The 17451-nt window shown below is 39.8% G+C and overlaps 1 protein-coding gene across 8 annotated transcripts in view; it reads right to left on the minus strand.

The window, feature by feature from the left end:
- dagla (diacylglycerol lipase, alpha) overlaps nucleotides 1-17451 on the minus strand; it is a 379214-nt gene that overhangs the window by 195418 nt on the left and 166345 nt on the right. For all 8 annotated transcript variants that reach the window (XM_080190329.1, XM_080190325.1, XM_080190324.1 and 5 more), the window contains one exon: nucleotides 1802-1937. In XM_080190329.1, the coding sequence (XP_080046455.1) occupies nucleotides 1802-1896 (95 nt within the window). In that variant the 5' untranslated portion in view covers nucleotides 1897-1937. The remainder of the gene's footprint in view (nucleotides 1-1801; nucleotides 1938-17451) is intronic.

Below are 17451 nucleotides of genomic sequence, written 5' to 3' on the forward strand. Positions count from 1 at the left end.
CAAAAGCAAAATACTGTGGAAACCTGAAATAAAGGCAGAAAATGCAAGAAATACCTCATTGGTCTGGTAAAATCTATGGTCAGAGGAACAGAGATAATGGCCCAGGTCCCCCGCCTACAACACCACAACTCTTCACGACCACCGCCCTCAAATTCCCCACCCCTCTCCCTTGCCCAATTCCCTCACTCCACCCCACAGCCCTCTGATTCTCCCACCTATAACCCTTTGATTCCCTATCCCTGCCATGGTTCTGAGACTCCCATCCCCCAACAGCCCTCCAACTTCCTGCATGTATCAGTGCCCAGAGTTAATTCAAAGAGAGATATACAAAAGCCATCTTCATTTTCATATGAAAATAACACAAGCTGGCCAACAGAAGTCTGTTTATCTGCAATGATAAAGGAAGCTGCAACCTTCTTTTCCATTCCTAATGGCAGAGATATTTAATTATCTCCAGAACACATCCTTTGTCAAAGACAATGTAGATAGTTAAGAGTCATCTAACATAAGTCTCTAGCTTCTGAAACCAGTGATATTGCTTTTCTGAACTGGAAAGTCACAACCTTCTTTTTTAATAATCAGATCAGTAGTCACAGACAAGGAGCTCTGGCCTAGGTTGGACATCTGGTCCAATCGACACAGTTTCTACTGAAAATTTTGTACCATTGCCTATAAGACTGATTCATCTCTGCATGGCTATCTTGTTGTATAAAGTCAACACAACTGGCAAAATCCAGCATCGGTTTTCAGCTCACTGACCTTCCTAAAAGAATACCTCATTATACTTTGATTCTGGACTCTGAAACCCACACAAAACGATATTTACTTTCTCAGTGGTCTTTATAAATCTATCTTTTGTCTATTCCTCTCTTTACTTCTGAGTGTGGAAGAAACACTGCCACCCTACTCCTACATTCTGAGTGCACACAAAGAAAGTAACTCTTTTGAGTTCATCCATCGTAAATTTGCTGTGGGATTATTAATAGAAAATTTGATTGAGGTGTTGGGAAAAGACGGGGAAAAAAATTGTTTATGTTTATGGACAGCTGGTGAGAGATGAAATAGTGCTGTGCAAGTTAACCCTCCACCTGAGAGTAACATGTTAACTTAGCTCATCTGGTAGTACTGTCATCTATAAGTCAATTCGGCATATAATTTTATGATGATATTCCAGCACCATAGTGAGCCAAATCTGCTATCTGCTTATACTGCTTATAAAATACACCAATAGTTATTTATTATTGGAAAAAGAGCAGGAAAGTCACTTGCCACCTTAACCAACATTCTTTCTTCAATCAATATTGCCAAATATAAACTAACTGGTTATTCAGTTTATCACTGTGTGCAAAAATTGAGATACTTTTGTCCACAATAGGCCACTGCACTTCCAATTCATTGAATGTGATGCACTTCATTATCAGCACATTTAAGTAAGATATCTTACTTTTCCCTCATTAATAGACTTTCGAGCAATTGATTTTTGATAGCTTTAGAACACTGAACATACTTAAAACTGCACTGCCAATCAAGGCAATGAATATAGCTCAGCATTCTCCATCTCAGTGCAGTAAAACCCATAATCTCACAAGGAGGGCAGGTGCTTTTCAGAGAGATTCAGTTTTTTAAAATTTTATATATGCTTAAAATTATTTTGCCTACCAGGCGTGTTCAGATCATTTCCACCAGGTTCTAATTAACTATCAGCTTTCATCTCAGTTCCCAGTCCACAAAATATGTCAAACGTCAAAGTCAAAATAATAGAGGCAGAACACCTTCATCCTATTTGAAAATCAACCCTTACCAGGTAGTATGAATAAGAAAGAGGAAGATTCCTGGCAGCACCAAGTCATCGCTTCCCACTGACCAGCGCCGCCTGAATATCACAATTCCTGGCATGGTCTCCACCACCAGCTAATTTGTTCATTAATGCTTGAATCCTATAGGGAAAGAAAAAAAATTGTCGAATAACTGAATTTTCAATACAATTGCATAAAAGGATGATTTTTAGGATCTGTGATTTATGAAAGATATTCAAACACAACTGATCAAAACTTGTCAGATTATTCAAACACATTGCTACTGCAGACACTATTGCCATGTTATTCAATTGTAAAACAAAAGTAGCCTTGCAGTTTTAATCAATGGCTTTACTTGTCAAAATGCTTATCTGTATTGGGAGTTGCACAATTTCAAAAACCTCAACCCATAGATGCTGTAATTATTACACTACAATAGTAAGTCATTTTAAAATACAAGATGGGAATTTTAAATAAATTCAAGTACGAGAAGAGGTGATTTGGTTCACATACAGAATTCACTACGTGCACATTCAACTGTACAATTGCAGATTCAGTCATGGTCATCAGCAGCTTGAACATATTCCCTGTAATTTGAGATTGTGAATCGGGGTGATCAGTTACTTGTAGCAGTCTCCAGTCACAATTTCACTGAAATGAAAATTTCCAACAAAGTTGAAAACTAGAATCCACATCAGAAACCACAGCCCTTTTTACCGCACAGATGTATTGTGGTAAGTAAATGGTTAAATGCCCCAACGTTCATGAATGGATATGTAGGTGCATGATGTTTTAGGAACAGTGAGGTAAGTGCTATGGTGGGTAGGGTGGATGAGGGAAATGGATAAGGGGCTAGGATAACAGTTGGATATGATGGTAAAGTCAGCTTGGGAGGGGAAGTCAGGGGATCAAGGGGTAGATTTGAGTGGCGGAAGCCAGCCTAGTCAAATCAAGGAGAGGAGTTGGAGAAATAAGGAGGTAGTCAGGCCAGGTCAGAGTCAGTTGGAGTGTCAAAAGTTTCAGTTGCGTAGTTACCCAATAATTAGATTAGAATTATTCTGTGTAACATTTCCTGGATAGTTATCCTGATAAATGAGTCAGAACCATCTAAAGTCTCTGATTCTTAATTCAGAGTTGAAGACTTATTCAGAGAATCCTGGGGAATAGAAATTTGTCAACCAGAAGTTCAAACTTATCAGGAAATTCGGACAGCACCACTGCATTGGTACATCTTAGAGAGTATATCCCGTCTCTGATGATCTGGAGATCAGAAAATCTGGGCATATAGCTTTCAGGAACTAGCACCAATTGCAACACCCATTACGGGTGGTAGCTTAAATCTGGCTGAAAGTCATGGATTTCATTGGTCTGAATTTTGCAATAAGAATAACGGTGGGGATATCAGCGCTGACAGAGTAAATCAGATAGTAATTTATAATGTCCTCAGCTTAAATGTAGAGTTAAATGTAAAAATCAAGAAGCTGCATCCAACTTGCCCTGCTCCTCTACAAGCTTCACTACACAAACACACGATGGGCTTCGAATTGCATTATTTACCTGCTAAAATACAGCAGAAAATTTGTCCATTCACGTTACTGAAATCTTAACGACCTGAACTACTGTCAAACAAGCTCTACGGCATAGCCACACTAAAAATTAGAAACCCATTTTGGTATGTTGCTTCAATGGTGGTGTCCGAATTTCCTGATAAATTTGAACTTCTGGTGGACAAATCTCTGTTCCCCAGGATTCTCTGAATAAGTCTCCAACTCTGAATTAAGAATCAGAGACTTGAGATGGTTCTAACTCATTGATCAGGATAATTATTCAGGAAATGTTACACAGGAAAATTCTAATCTAATTATTGGGTAACTACGCAACTGAAACTTTTGACACCCCAACTGACTCTCGGTGACCTGTCCTGACTACCTCCTTATTTCTCCAACTTATATCTATCTGAGCCATATGTGAACAAGGCAGGCAATAGCTTATCTCTTTAACCAATCAGACTGAAGAGTCCTTGTTGTGGCAAACTCTAACCTGAAAATGTATATCAGAATATTTAATTCAATATAAAATCGTGTGTAAAAGGCAACAAAGCAAGAGAAAGAAAGGTGAAATTGAGCAGGAGAGATAAAAACAGGAAGTAAAGCTTGAAAAAACATTTTTATAAAATCTCCATCAATAATTAAAATCTGAAGGAATAAAACTCCGCATTTGTAAACGGCACTTTCAGTGCCTTGTTTGGAAGTAGTTATGACTTCCAACATTATTAAAATTTCACTTACACGTGACTAGACAAACCTCAACTTTCTCAGGCACATTTAGTGGGTAATTAATGAGTAATTAAACAACTTTATGTCTTTTTTTGTTGAATTTCTTGGTGATATATTGCAAAGCTTCTGGAGGAGCAGGACAAGAACAGCATTTCCAGGCTTCCCTGTTTAACCATATGTGCATACATTGGAGACTGCTGACTGATTTACACATAATAACAAAAAGCACATGTAGTATCACCAGAATCCTCAATGCAAAATCTGGGCCACTGAACAAAACATTAAATTTAACTTGCATCTTCTGCTTTAGATTCCGTGTGCCTCTTCAATCTGTTGCAATGAAATCCAAGTTACCCTTTGGAGGGCTCCACAATGTTTTGGCTGTCTGATAACCACAAATTGCACTACAAAAGCCCACAAAATATGCGTGGGCAAGGATAAGCAAAATAAGGAGTGAATGTGGTTAGCTTGTTCCTTAACACAAAATCGGGGTCAAATTCCTCAGCTCTCTTTCCATATAACTGAATTTTCACAAGAGGAAGTAAATTTGGCTTCATAATTTGAACCATAATCTTGTGTTTTCTCCTACCTATTTTTATTGCTGAGTTCTACAATTGCAGTAGCTGGTTATCAAGACCCTGAGCAGGCTCCCTCTAACTTGACACTCAATAGAGATAGTGTGTTACTTGCATCATTCTCCGTTGATATTGTCACAGCCCCCAACTGCCAGACTCATTGCATTAAATGAGTTCGTAATAGTATAACAAAGAAAGATGGCAGCTGGTCTGGCAGTTCCCCTAGGGGCTTCTCAGCAGTGCAACTCTTTGCTTAGTCATTCACTACAATTCTTTCCCTTTTCATTCCTAATCTTATTTCTTTCATTGTTTGAATTCCCGAGTTCTAATAGTGATTTAATTCTGATTGTCCCTACAGGTTAACTGAAAGTTTAAAGTTACTTCTCCGCTGCCCATTTCGTGACTATAGCTCTCTTTGCTTTTATCAGCAGATCTTTTCTCAAATTTCAATTTCAGATTCCCAGATGTTAAGACTAAGCTTCTCCATTTGACAATACTAAAGCTCAACAGCAATGTGTCTGATCAACTGTTATTGGATTAAGTTTTGAAGTAATTGAGTCTCGATTATAGCTGGTATATCATGTTTATTAACTGTACTTCGTCACCAAGTGGCACACCTCCTAATGTGTCATTGTGCCTAATTTGATTCTGCCTTTCTCAGGTGTTTGTCCTTCCAAGTCCCTACCTTACTCCTTCAAAACACCTTAACTTTCTTATTCTCCTGCCTGCATTCCTTGTTTCACTTCTCTCATAGACAAAACTCACCCACTGAGGCACTTGTCGCTGCATCCTTATGAGCAACAATCCCAACTGCCCCAGCTCTTATCTTCTTGCTGACTTTCCCACCCATACATTTGGGACTAATCTAGTCACAATGTTTCCCAATTCCCTTAACGATCTCAATACTGACCACATGAAAACTGCCAGAAGATCAACAATCACCGCTCCTTTTTGTACTTCCCTCCAGAATGCCCATTCACTTGTGAACAATACCCTTGTCACCCATGAGATTATCGTGGATGACTGCATGGGCATCACTGGCTTAACAGAAACTTGACTGATGGCCATGACAGGAAGTTGGATGAGCTCAAAAGAGGGACTTGAGGTGAAGACTGAAATCACCAAAGAATTGGTGATTCAAACTTCAGCCTGAACTCATTATGTCCTTTATGCTCAGTTCACCCCACTTCTCTTCCTGGCTCCCAAGTTAGTTCATATTGTTAATGGTTCTTCTCCTCTGGTACTGTTCCCCTTCCTTCCCATGTCATTTATTCAATCCATGTTTGAATATCTCTGATCAATTTCCTACCCTGGACACAGTATTGAAATAATCTTTATCAAAGTTACAAATGGTAAGCAATACTGTTGTAACCATGACAATTATCCCACCTCATTCTTTTGGGCCAGTGTATAGTTTTGACATAGTTGATCACAGCATCCTCCTCTGCTCAGATAGGAAGGATGCCACTCACCTGGTTCCATTCTTACGTATCTAGCCATATCCAAAGAATCATCTGAAATGACTTCTCTTCCTACTCCTGTACCATTACATCTGGTGCCCCGAAGATATCCTTAGTCCCCTCATATTTCCTATTTATATGCTGCCCATCAACAACATCATCCAAAACACATCAGGTTCCACACATACTTGAAGATACTCGGCACTATGTCATCATCACCACCTCTCATGATCCTGCCAGTGTCCCTGATTCATCACATTCCTTGTCCAATATTCAGCACTGAGATGTATTTTCTACCAAATATTGGAAAAACTAAACAATTCAATTCAGTCCCAACCACAAACTCCATTCTACATTCTGAGGCTGAGCCAAGCTGTTTGCAACCTTGGTGTCATAGGATCAAGGTGAACATGTGACCAAATAAATGCTTCATTACCAAGACCTCCTACTTTTACTCTATCTCTACTTCTACCTCCGTAACATTGGCATCTCTGACCTTGTTTCAGCTCATCCGCTGCTGACGCCTTCATTCACACCTCTTTACCTCTATGGTTCACTATTCCAATCGTCTCAATCTGCTTAATATTACATATAGAACATAGAACATAGAACATTACAGCGCAGAACAGGCCCTTCGGCCCACGATGTTGCGCCGACCAGTTACAAAAACAATGACCCACTAGCCTATACCAATCCCTTTTCGTCCATAAACCTATCCAGAGATCTCTTAAACGCCCCCAAACTAGACGCATTTACAACTGCAGCAGGCAGGGCATTCCAATCCCTCACCACCCGCTGGGTAAAGAACCTACCCCTGACATCCGTCCTGTAGCTACCCCCCCTTAATTTAAAGCCATGCCCCCTCGTGCTAGCTTTCTCCATCCGAGGAAAAAGGCTATCACTATCCACCCTATCTAAACCTCTAATCATCTTATATGTTTCAATAAGATCCCCTCTTAGCCGCCTTCTTTCCAACGAAAACAACCCTAAATCCCTCAGTCTCTCCTCATAGGACCTCCCCACCATACCAGGCAACATCCTAGTAAACCTCCTCTGCACCCTCTCCAACGCCTCCACATCCTTCTTGTAATGCGGGGACCAGAACTGCACACAGTACTCCAAGTGCGGCCGCACTAGAGTAGTGTACAGTTGCAACATTACACTGCGACTCCTAAATTCAATCCCCTTACCAATAAACGCCAAGACACCGTACGCCTTCTTGACAACCTTATCTACTTGATTCCCAACTTTCAGGGATCTATGTACACACACACCTAGATCCCTCTGTTCATCCACACTATTCAAAGTCCTCCCGTTAGCCCTATACTCAACACATCTGTTGCTCCTACCAAAGTGAATTACCTCACACTTCTCCGCATTAAATTCCATCCGCCACCTCTCGGCCCAGCTCTGCAACCTATCTAAGTCTCCCTGCAGACTATGACACCCTTCCTCACAATCTACCACACCTCCAACTTTGGTGTCATCAGCAAATTTACTAATCCACCCAACTATACCCTCATCCAGATCATTAATAAAAATTACAAACAACAGTGGCCCCAAAACAGATCCCTGAGGCACACCACTCGTAACTGCACTCCATGATGAATATTTACCATCCACCACCACCCTCTGTCTCCTATCTGATAGCCAATTCCTGATCCAACTTCCTAGATTACCCACAATCCCATACATCTGCATTTTCTGCAGAAGCCTACCATGGTGAACCTTATCGAACGCCTTACTAAAATCCATGTATACCACGTCAACTGCCTTACCCCCATCCACCTCTTTGGTCACCTTCTCAAAAAACTCAATAAGGTTAGTAAGGCATGACCTACCCGCTACAAAACCATGCTGACTATTTCTAATCAATTCATTACACTCCAAATAACTATAAATCCTATCCCTAATAATTTTTTCTAAAACCTTGCCCACAACAGAAGTAAGACTCACCGGTCTATAATTCCCGGCAAAGTCTCTGTTCCCCTTCTTAAACAATGGGACAACATTCGCTATCCTCCAATCCTCCGGGACTACACCAGAGACCAATGACGACCTGAAGATCTGAGCCAGAGGCTCTGCAATCACCTCTCTAGCCTCCCAGAGAATCCTAGGGTAGATCCCATCCGGACCAGGGGACTTATCTATTTTCAGCCCCTCAAGAATTTCCAGCACATCCTCTTTATCAACCGTAATACTGTCTATTTTACACCCCTGCAACCCAATGTCCTCCTCAGCTATATTCATGTCCCCTTGCGTGAACACCGAAGAGAAATATTGGTTCAATACTTCTCCAATCTCCTCCGGTTCCACACACAACTTCCCCCTGCTGTCTGTAACTGGCCCTAATCTTATAATAATAATAATATTATAATAATAACGGAGGATGGAAAAATGTAAGTTCATCCAAAACGTTGCTGCACCAAGTCCCATTCACCCATCACCCCTAAGTTTGCTGATTATATTATCTCAGTTCAGCAGTGACTTGATTTTTTAATTCTGATATTTGTTTTCAAACCTCTTGCTATCTCAGCAGCCTGCTCCAGGATTACAACTCCTCAAAACCACTGTATTCAAGAGTCTTAGACTCTTGAGCATCAACAATTTTAAAATCACCACACTATTTGCGGCCCATGTCTTCAATTGCCTTGGCCCTAAGCTCTAAAATTTCTCTGCCTCTTTTTTTTAAATATGCTCCTTAATACCTAACTATTTGACCAAGCTTGTTCCAATCTATTCCACTATCTCTTTATGTAGTTCAGTGTCAAATGTTGTTTGATACTATCCTCATGAAGCACTTTGGGAGTAAAGGCTCTATACAAGTGCAAATTGTTCACTACACAGGAGGTGTGGGGTGGGGGATGGGGGAGAAGAGAGAGGAGGAGGAGGAGAAGGAGAGGAGGTGCTTCTGTTCCACCATGACACCCAGGTCACGTTGCACTTCCTCTTTTCCTATCTTCACAGCCATTTCTTTTAAGACACTGGAATGCTTGATCAGGTCCTGGAGTCTTGTCAGCTGTTACGATGATGGAGAAAAATGTGGAGTTATACACAGAAATACTGGACTTTAAATTGATCCAAGTTTTATATTTTAAAATGGACACAAACTTGAAGTTGGCTGAGGATGTACAGTCAGCCACTGACCCTGCAGCCATTCCTGTGTTTCTCTACAGGGCAATGAAACAGCTCCCTGTTTCCAGACAAGGTATTAAAGCATAGCAACATAGCATCCCTACAGTGCAGAAGGAAGCCATTCAGCCCATAGAGCATGCACCGATAACAATCCCACCCAGGCCCTATCCCTGTAATCAAACGTATTTACTCTGCTAATCCCCCTGACAAAAAATGGCAATTTAGCATGGCTAATCAACCTAACCTGCACATCTTTGGAGTGTGGGAGGAAACTGGAGTACCCGGAGGAAACCCACGCATACACAGGGAGAATGTGCAAACTCCACACAGTGACCCAAACCAGAAATCGAACACAGGTCCCTGGCACTGTGAGGCAGCAGCGCTAAATACAGTACCACCATGCTGCCAGTACTTCAAAAAGCATCCAAAGACTCATGGGTAAACAAAAAGGAACACACTGCCTAAATGCCTACCACACCTAAAAGATTCTGTAGGTCAGCGAGTGGATTCTGGGTTCAGTTTGAATTCACAAAGAAGGAGGTTTAAAAGAAACTTGCAGAAGGTGCCTGGCTGTGTTGATTTGTGTGTTTTTCACATTGAAGATGTATGATGCGGTACCAGAGGCAGTACGCCTGGAAAAAGGAAATAACCAACTTTTGCAGGGATATCTAAAGACTCTCTCTCTGACTGTGTGAATCAACCAGCCAGCAAAAAGGGATTGCCACAGGAAAGAAGAACTGAAATATCTCTGCCAAATCTCAGAACACCTGAATTAAAGAGTCAACCATTCACCAGTAAAGTCAACTGCACTGCAATCAACTTATCTCAGCTGCAATACTTGATTATCTACGGCATGCAAGTCAAGGACTGTTCTGTGTATTTTTTTATTTATATTTATTTACCATTGGACTTGATTGTTACTTCAATCCATACAGGTGCAGAAGTATGTTTTTTTACCATTTCTCCTCATCTTTTTTAGTAGTTAATAAACTTACTCCATCTGAACTCAAGAAGTGGAGATGCTGGCATTGGACTGGGATAGGCAGAGTAAGAAGTCTCACAACACCAGGCTAAAGTTCAACAGGTTTATTTGGTAGCACAAACTTCCAGAATGCTGCCCCTTTGGCATCAGGTGAGTGCTCAAGCATCTTTGAGAATTGTTATAAGTCTTCTTCAGTGAAGACAAGCACAAAATAACTTTTCAACACCTCCACCACTTCCTTGTTTTCCATTATTTCTCAGATGCACTTTCTGTAGGAACAACACTAACGTCAGTTACTCTTTTCCTGGTTAAATACTTGTAGAAACTCTTACTGTCCAATTTATATAGTACTAGTCGGCTTAAATTGTGTACTTATCTTTCTTCCTCTTTATTCATTCATTGCTGGTTCTTAAAATCTAAGCCATTTTCTGTATTTTCTTCGCAAATTTGTACAGCATTTCTTTGTTTGATACAATCCTTAACTTCTTTGTTCAGCCATCTTTCTCACAGAATCTTTCTTACTGGCATAAATTTTTGCTGAAAGCTATTAAACATCCCCTTAATAGTCACGGCACTTGTATTTTTTTTAACCAGCTTCCTAGTTCACTTTGGCTAGCTCTGTTTTTCTATTCAGGTTTAAAATGTTAATCTTAGACCCACACTTCACACTATCAAATTGAACATGAAATTCTATTGTATTATGATTGTTGTTACTTAAAGACTCCTTTACCATGGGGTTATTAATTAATCCTGCCTCATTGCTCATTATCAGGACTACAAAATAGCTTGTTTTTTGGTTGGCTCCAGAACATACTGCTCTAAGAAATACACATACACGCCAGGATCTCATTTTCCAGGCTATCTTTGCCAATCTGTATCTTCCAATTTACATGTAGATTAAAGTCACCCATGATTATTGACGTACCTTTCTTATATAACCCATTTATTTCTTCCTGCATACTCTGTCTTGCAGTGCACTTACTGTTGGATTGCAATTACTCCCACAACTGACCTCTTGCCTTTCCCCAAATGGACTCCACATATTGTTCTTTCAAGCTATGGTCATATTTTACTACTGTACTAACAACATCCCTTATTAACAAAGCTACCCTATCAGCTTTCCCCGGCCTTCTATCTTTTCACAATATCAAATACCTTTCAACATTTCCAGACTTGGTCATCCTATTACGATGTCTCTGTGCAGACTATCAGGTCAGACATAGTTATTTTTAATTGTACTAATAATTTATTCATTTATTGTGAATACTGTGCGTATTAAGATACAGAGCCTTCAACTTTGTCTTTTTGGCACTTTGGGAATTTCTGGCCTTATCATCTGTTGGTGCAACCTTAAGAATGGACTCACCGTCCCTTCTTACCACAATCTGGTTATGTTTATTCGAATTCCTATCTTGCTCTCATTATGCTTTGATTTAGCACATCTCCTCTCACACAATCCCTCCTCCTATTTAAAGCCCTTTCTACCATTCTGGTTAAGATAACTCACCAGAACACTCCACCCAAATATTGTTCAAGTGACGCCTGTCCCAATGATACAGCTCCCCAATACTGATTTCAGTGTCCATGAATTGAAACGCATTTCTCTCACATCAGTCTTGGGACCATGCACTCATTTCTCTAATCTTATTTACCTCATGCCAATTTGTTTGTGGCTCAGGTAATATTCCAAAAATAATTATCCTTGAGGTTCTGCTTTTTAAGTTGGTTTCTAGAGCCTCATAATTCCAAAACAAAATCTCTTTCCTAGTCCTGGATCCTCTCCTTCCCACCACAAGTTCCTCTCCAGTTCCAAGCAAATGTCCTGAACCCTGGCAATGAGCAGGCAACTCAACCAGCTGGAATCATATTTTTGAATGCTGAGACCTGTATCAACCCCCTTGACTTACTGTCTTCTATATTACTGACTATACTACTATTCCTACTAACTCCCTTCAGTTGAAGCTTCCTGTACCACACTGTCATGGTCAGTTCACTCATCCATCTCATCACTGGTTGAATTTGTCCAGCACTTTTTGTTTTTATTTGATTTTGATGCATATTTATATTTCTAATAGAACATAAAAGAGATACTTAATAATATTGTCAGTGAGCTCCACAGATTGCATCTCCTTCATTTTAACACATTGCATTGACATGTGTGCTAACAATATCCTCAATATTATAAAATCTCAATATACAAAACTTCAAAATTGAGAACAATATTAAATACATTGATCTCCAGTGGCATTATATAAATGTAGGTCCGACCAATTTGAATCTTCATGCTAAGTAGTGTTAGTGGGTGGAGAATAATGGAACCAATGTGGGGTATGAGAGCAGGATTAGATAGAGAAAGTAAAAAAGAACTGGGGAGAGGAAAAGGATGCTAAGGGTGGAAGAGAAAGAATAATTAGATCATCCAGGATAGAGGGATTGAGGCATGGAATACATGACTATCATCCAAGAAGCACAGTGAATGTAGGGAGGAATTCTGTGACTAGAAAGTGCAGTCAGGAGACCCTCTGTTTCCACACCTTCGCCCAACTTTATGTTGCCAACAAATGGAATCAGTTTACATTTACTTTCCTTACCTAAGTCATTATAACGTGCTTTATAAAATATAACTACTAACACCTATAGAACTACAATCAACACTTTTCACTATGACATCACACTAGGCACTCCCTTGTTTTTTTTTATTTGTATTTTATTGAAGCCACCAGAGTCAGAAGTAAACGCTTGATAGTACAGACCTTAAGTATTGCTGAAAAAGTCATTTTGTTGAAGCTTTTCATCTTGTACTCATCAGAACAATCTGAAGAATACCAATGTGAGGAAAAACAATAACTTCATACTGTATGAATAAAAGTTGCTATTATTACGTTGTTGTTTCTCCTGTTGTTAGTATTCTTCAGATTGCCCTGATGACTGCAATGCTGATGGACCTCCTTTGACACAATGGGTGAAATCTTACTGTTCATTGGACCGGTTGATTGGCATGGTGAGCCAGAAAAATTGCATGCGAGGCCAAAATTCTGCTTTGCGCCAGGCATGAACTGGTATGGCCTCACACCCAATATTCCTGGTCCTGTTTTGATGGCAATATTGGCTTTGCATCCAGAAAAAGTGGAAAGCTTATTTGCATGGGACTGAATATATTTCGGCAACTTTCAGCCTTCCAGACACATTTCCGCAGCGAAGACCAGGCACCATGGCAACTCCAGGGAGATCAGAGGCCATTGAAGCTCCCAGGTGGGCAGGGGCATGGTTGGACAGTGTCCATTAGGTAATGCCAGCTCTGCAATGGGTTAGAGTGGGGCTTGGCAAGGAGTAGGCTCGGCAAGGGGGAGCAGGCTCTTGGAAGCTCTCAAAGCTCTGATGGTGGTGACCTACGTTGGTGCGGTGGGAGAACATGCCACCGATGTTTAGGAGGGTGGGGGTGGTCTGATGTCCGTGTAGGGGCCAGGGCGCAGGACGAGGAATGCTCAGGCTCCCCCTCCACAAGTCCAAATCTCCCTGCTTTCAGGAAAACTGACATAGCATGGGAAAATTGCAGTGCCAAACTCACCCAAAAATCAACTGTGGAACATTCTTGTTTTCAGACTTTTATGACACATCTTTTGGGAAAATTCCACCAATACTTTTTTTTGTCATTAAACAGAAGTCTTTTACATTTTTTTATTGGTCCCTTCCTTGTGTTCTAAATGGACTATGTTCACAAGGAGGTCCATCAGCAGCACTCACTGCTAATGAAGCATATTGATAACGCTGCCACTTTAAGTATCAAGTAACTTCTATTGTTGCAAAAGAAGTGTGTAGTCCATACATTACTCTCCTGAAAAACATATTCCAGCCAGTGTATATCCTTCAATAAAAATAGCCACACTCTCCATCACATTAACTGATGCATGATTAGCTTTGTAAGCAAATGGACTGGTACTTCAATATTTATCTCAGAAGCCATAACAAATGTAGCAAACTGCAACAGGGCTCTCCCAATTAACTAATATTGTCAATATTTAACTGTAAACATCCAGAAATCAATCAGTAATTTCCAGATTAAGCTGATCTTACTATCAAGTTAGGTTCCAAGGTTGATCCTTAATCTGTTCAATAGCAGCCCACATTGGCCAGGATAAAGCAGAGCATGCTACGAGCAGCGTTCTTGAGCTGATGGCGAGCTTTAACTCGCGAGCAGCTGATGGCCAGATGTGGTTCGGATGTGATGCTCTTCAAGATCAAATAACATGATATTGAGTGAATCAGCTTGCACAAAAAAAAACTAAGAAGGTACAAGGGATCTGGCAGTGTCCATGAAATTGTATTCCAAAAATGAATCAAAATCTTTAAGATAAGAAGTGGGAAAATAGTGGCAGATTTTCATTTGTCTCCACATCTGAGTGCAGCATACATCAGAAAGTCAGCAAGTCTGCACCAATTCCTGAAAAGGAAATAAACTCATGTTTCTTCCATTCAAATAAAAGGGACAAAATTCGTCAAGTTCCTTTACAGGCATGCACTTCAATCCGTCCGATTTTCTGATTTTTTTGCGCTTATACTGTTTAATCCCTCCAGATGGAAACCAGACAATCGCCCTTACAGTTTTAAAATAGTCAACTGTTGCTGACGATATTGTCAATTCTGAAGGAAACTCACAACTAACAATAAACGTATAGTAATTATAATTTTAATGAATAGCCAGAATGAAAATTGTTGTTTTCATCCATATGAATAGTCATGGATTGGAAAGCAAATTCAGTATCTTTAAAAAGAAAGAATTAATATTTAGCATGTGCTTCAAAAACAAGTCATTCTGGAAGCCTTTTAAATTAAATACCTTAAACCTACAATCCCACGCTCTGTGACACGTTCTGTTCGCACATGGTTTCACTTCAATCCGTTAGTTTACACCTGTGGACCATTTCAATTCCAGTAGCAGGGAATCAATTACTAAACCTTCAAAGTTTGAGGGGAAGACTAGACAAAAGAGTAGCAAAAGAGTTGTCAGCTACTACTGAAACAGTAAAAACGTCTGACAGTAGTGCATTTTTTCTCAGGGCAACGTTCAAACTGAGCAACTGACTAAGCTCTGACTTTATAAAGGAAATGATGTCAGAACAAAGTCAAAAGCAATGAGAAGAATTTGGAAGTCCCTCTCCTGCAACCTGCTGCAGTATGCATCACTAAGCAGCAGCCATTACTAACAAGGAAAATCAGACAGAAAATCAAAGAAGCAAACACAGGTGGAAATATATTTGTATCGAAAGCAAAAAATTGTGTTGCTGACTTCCATGAGGCTTTTATGCCACACAGAAGTTTTTCTTAATTTAATGAAGTTTATTGATTGGCAGCCCTTAACAATGCATTCTGACACAAGAAGCCCATTCAGCAAGCAGAGTAATTGGCTATGAACAGCATCATTGTCTGGATTTTCAGACACCAATTATCCATAACACACTAACATTTTTGAAGGGTTGGTTGCTATACGTCAGGGTAGGGAAAAGACTTCTGTGACATCTCCAGACATGAAAAAGTTACAAAGTTAAAAACATTGCAGCAAAAGCCACAAAAGTCTTTTAGTGCAGCCGATTTTGTATTAGTAAGCCAAAAAAAGGTGCAGGCAGGTATGAATCATGCTGGTGACTCATCAGTTACAGCAGCAAACAGGGACATGTATAGTTTTAGAAAAATGTATATTTTCCAATTCAGCATATTCCAAATTCACTTTCTATTGATTATGATTGTGACTCACATTTATTTGAATAACGAAGACAGAACCATGAAAACTTTGACACTGATCCCAAATTAGCTACATTTTCACAATCCTAGAAGGGGTTCATTTGGGGGTGGCGGGGGGGGGGGGTGGTTGGGTGTGGAAAGAGTGATGAAAGGCTAAAAGGAGACATGGAAGTGACAGGATATAAGCATTATTCTGTACGATTGGCTGGAGTGAGGTGGGTTTAATCACAATTTATCTTCTCTCCCAGCCCTTTTTAATCAGTTTCAGAATATGTGAATTGCGCAGCACATGTTCCTATTCACCCTGCCAGACCGTAGCATTTAGGTAAAGACTAACAGAATAACTTATTTCCAAGCAAAATAGAGAAAAGCAGAAAATGGCAAGATAGTAACTATATATATGCCCCCTGGCAGGGCCTTACTCTGAGATTCAAGGCAGAAGTGGATGTGCAATTTTCAGGCCGACTGCCAGATAACACCAAAGGTTCAAAAACACCCTGCGGGTTAAGGGGGGTGGAAGTGTTGAAAGAAATTCAGATGTGAGGATGTATATGTCTTTATATTGTTCCATATATCTATGATTTTCTGGTCTAATGCTTGTATATGTGTGTGTAAATTCCTGCCCAATCCACGCAGTCCAACCATCACTTTATATTTAACAAAAAAAATAGAAGACTTGTAGGTCAAATGATTAATGTATTCGTCATAGGACAGTTCTTGACCAGATTGCCACTCCCCTCCCTGGTCACTAATTCAGAGTTAAGAATGGCAAATATGCACAATGATGGTTACAATACATTCATCATCAGATAACAAATATTCACTTTAATCACCATTATTCTTTAAGCATTCCAATATGGGGCACAATTTGTTAAGGAACAGAAAGACACAATTAGAACCAAAATATCTTCCCAACCCCATCTTTCAAGCTTAGCAAAATCAATCATCTTTCCTTGGAAAGATACAGAATCATTTACTGAACTAACTGAATACCTTTTATGAGCATATAAGAAAACAAAAGCAAGGGATTGGTGAGACAAAAGATAGTGCAGGTATGAAATGGAAGTTTAATTGCAATAAAAAGGTAGAAGTATTAAATATTTTGCATCTGTTTCTACAAATATTGGGCAGCAAGAAAATTTAGGAATACTAGTGAAGATAATGAAACAAAAATTTTCATGTAACTGTAGAAAAGTAGATGGTTGTGAAACTGTTAGCAGAATTCAAGGTGGAGTCACCAAAAATCACCAAATGATTCATGACATGATGCCTTAAAGGCAAAAATCTCAAACTATAACATTGAGTAACTAAGCCAGTTATTCTGTCAATTGTATTCAATTTTTTTACAAAAAGGATAAGGAGGTAAAATTATGTAAGCATTAAAAAAGTATTTGTTAATTATGGATTTGTTAAAAGGAAGTTGTGCTCAGCAAAGCTGAGAGCTTTGCCAAGAAACGTCTGGTTCTAGTGATAAAGGAAATGCAGTGG

This window comes from Carcharhinus amblyrhynchos, chromosome 6 (assembly GCF_965287045.1).
Source record: "Carcharhinus amblyrhynchos chromosome 6, sCarAmb.v2.hapA, whole genome shotgun sequence".
Taxonomy (NCBI): Eukaryota; Metazoa; Chordata; class Chondrichthyes; order Carcharhiniformes; family Carcharhinidae; genus Carcharhinus; species Carcharhinus amblyrhynchos.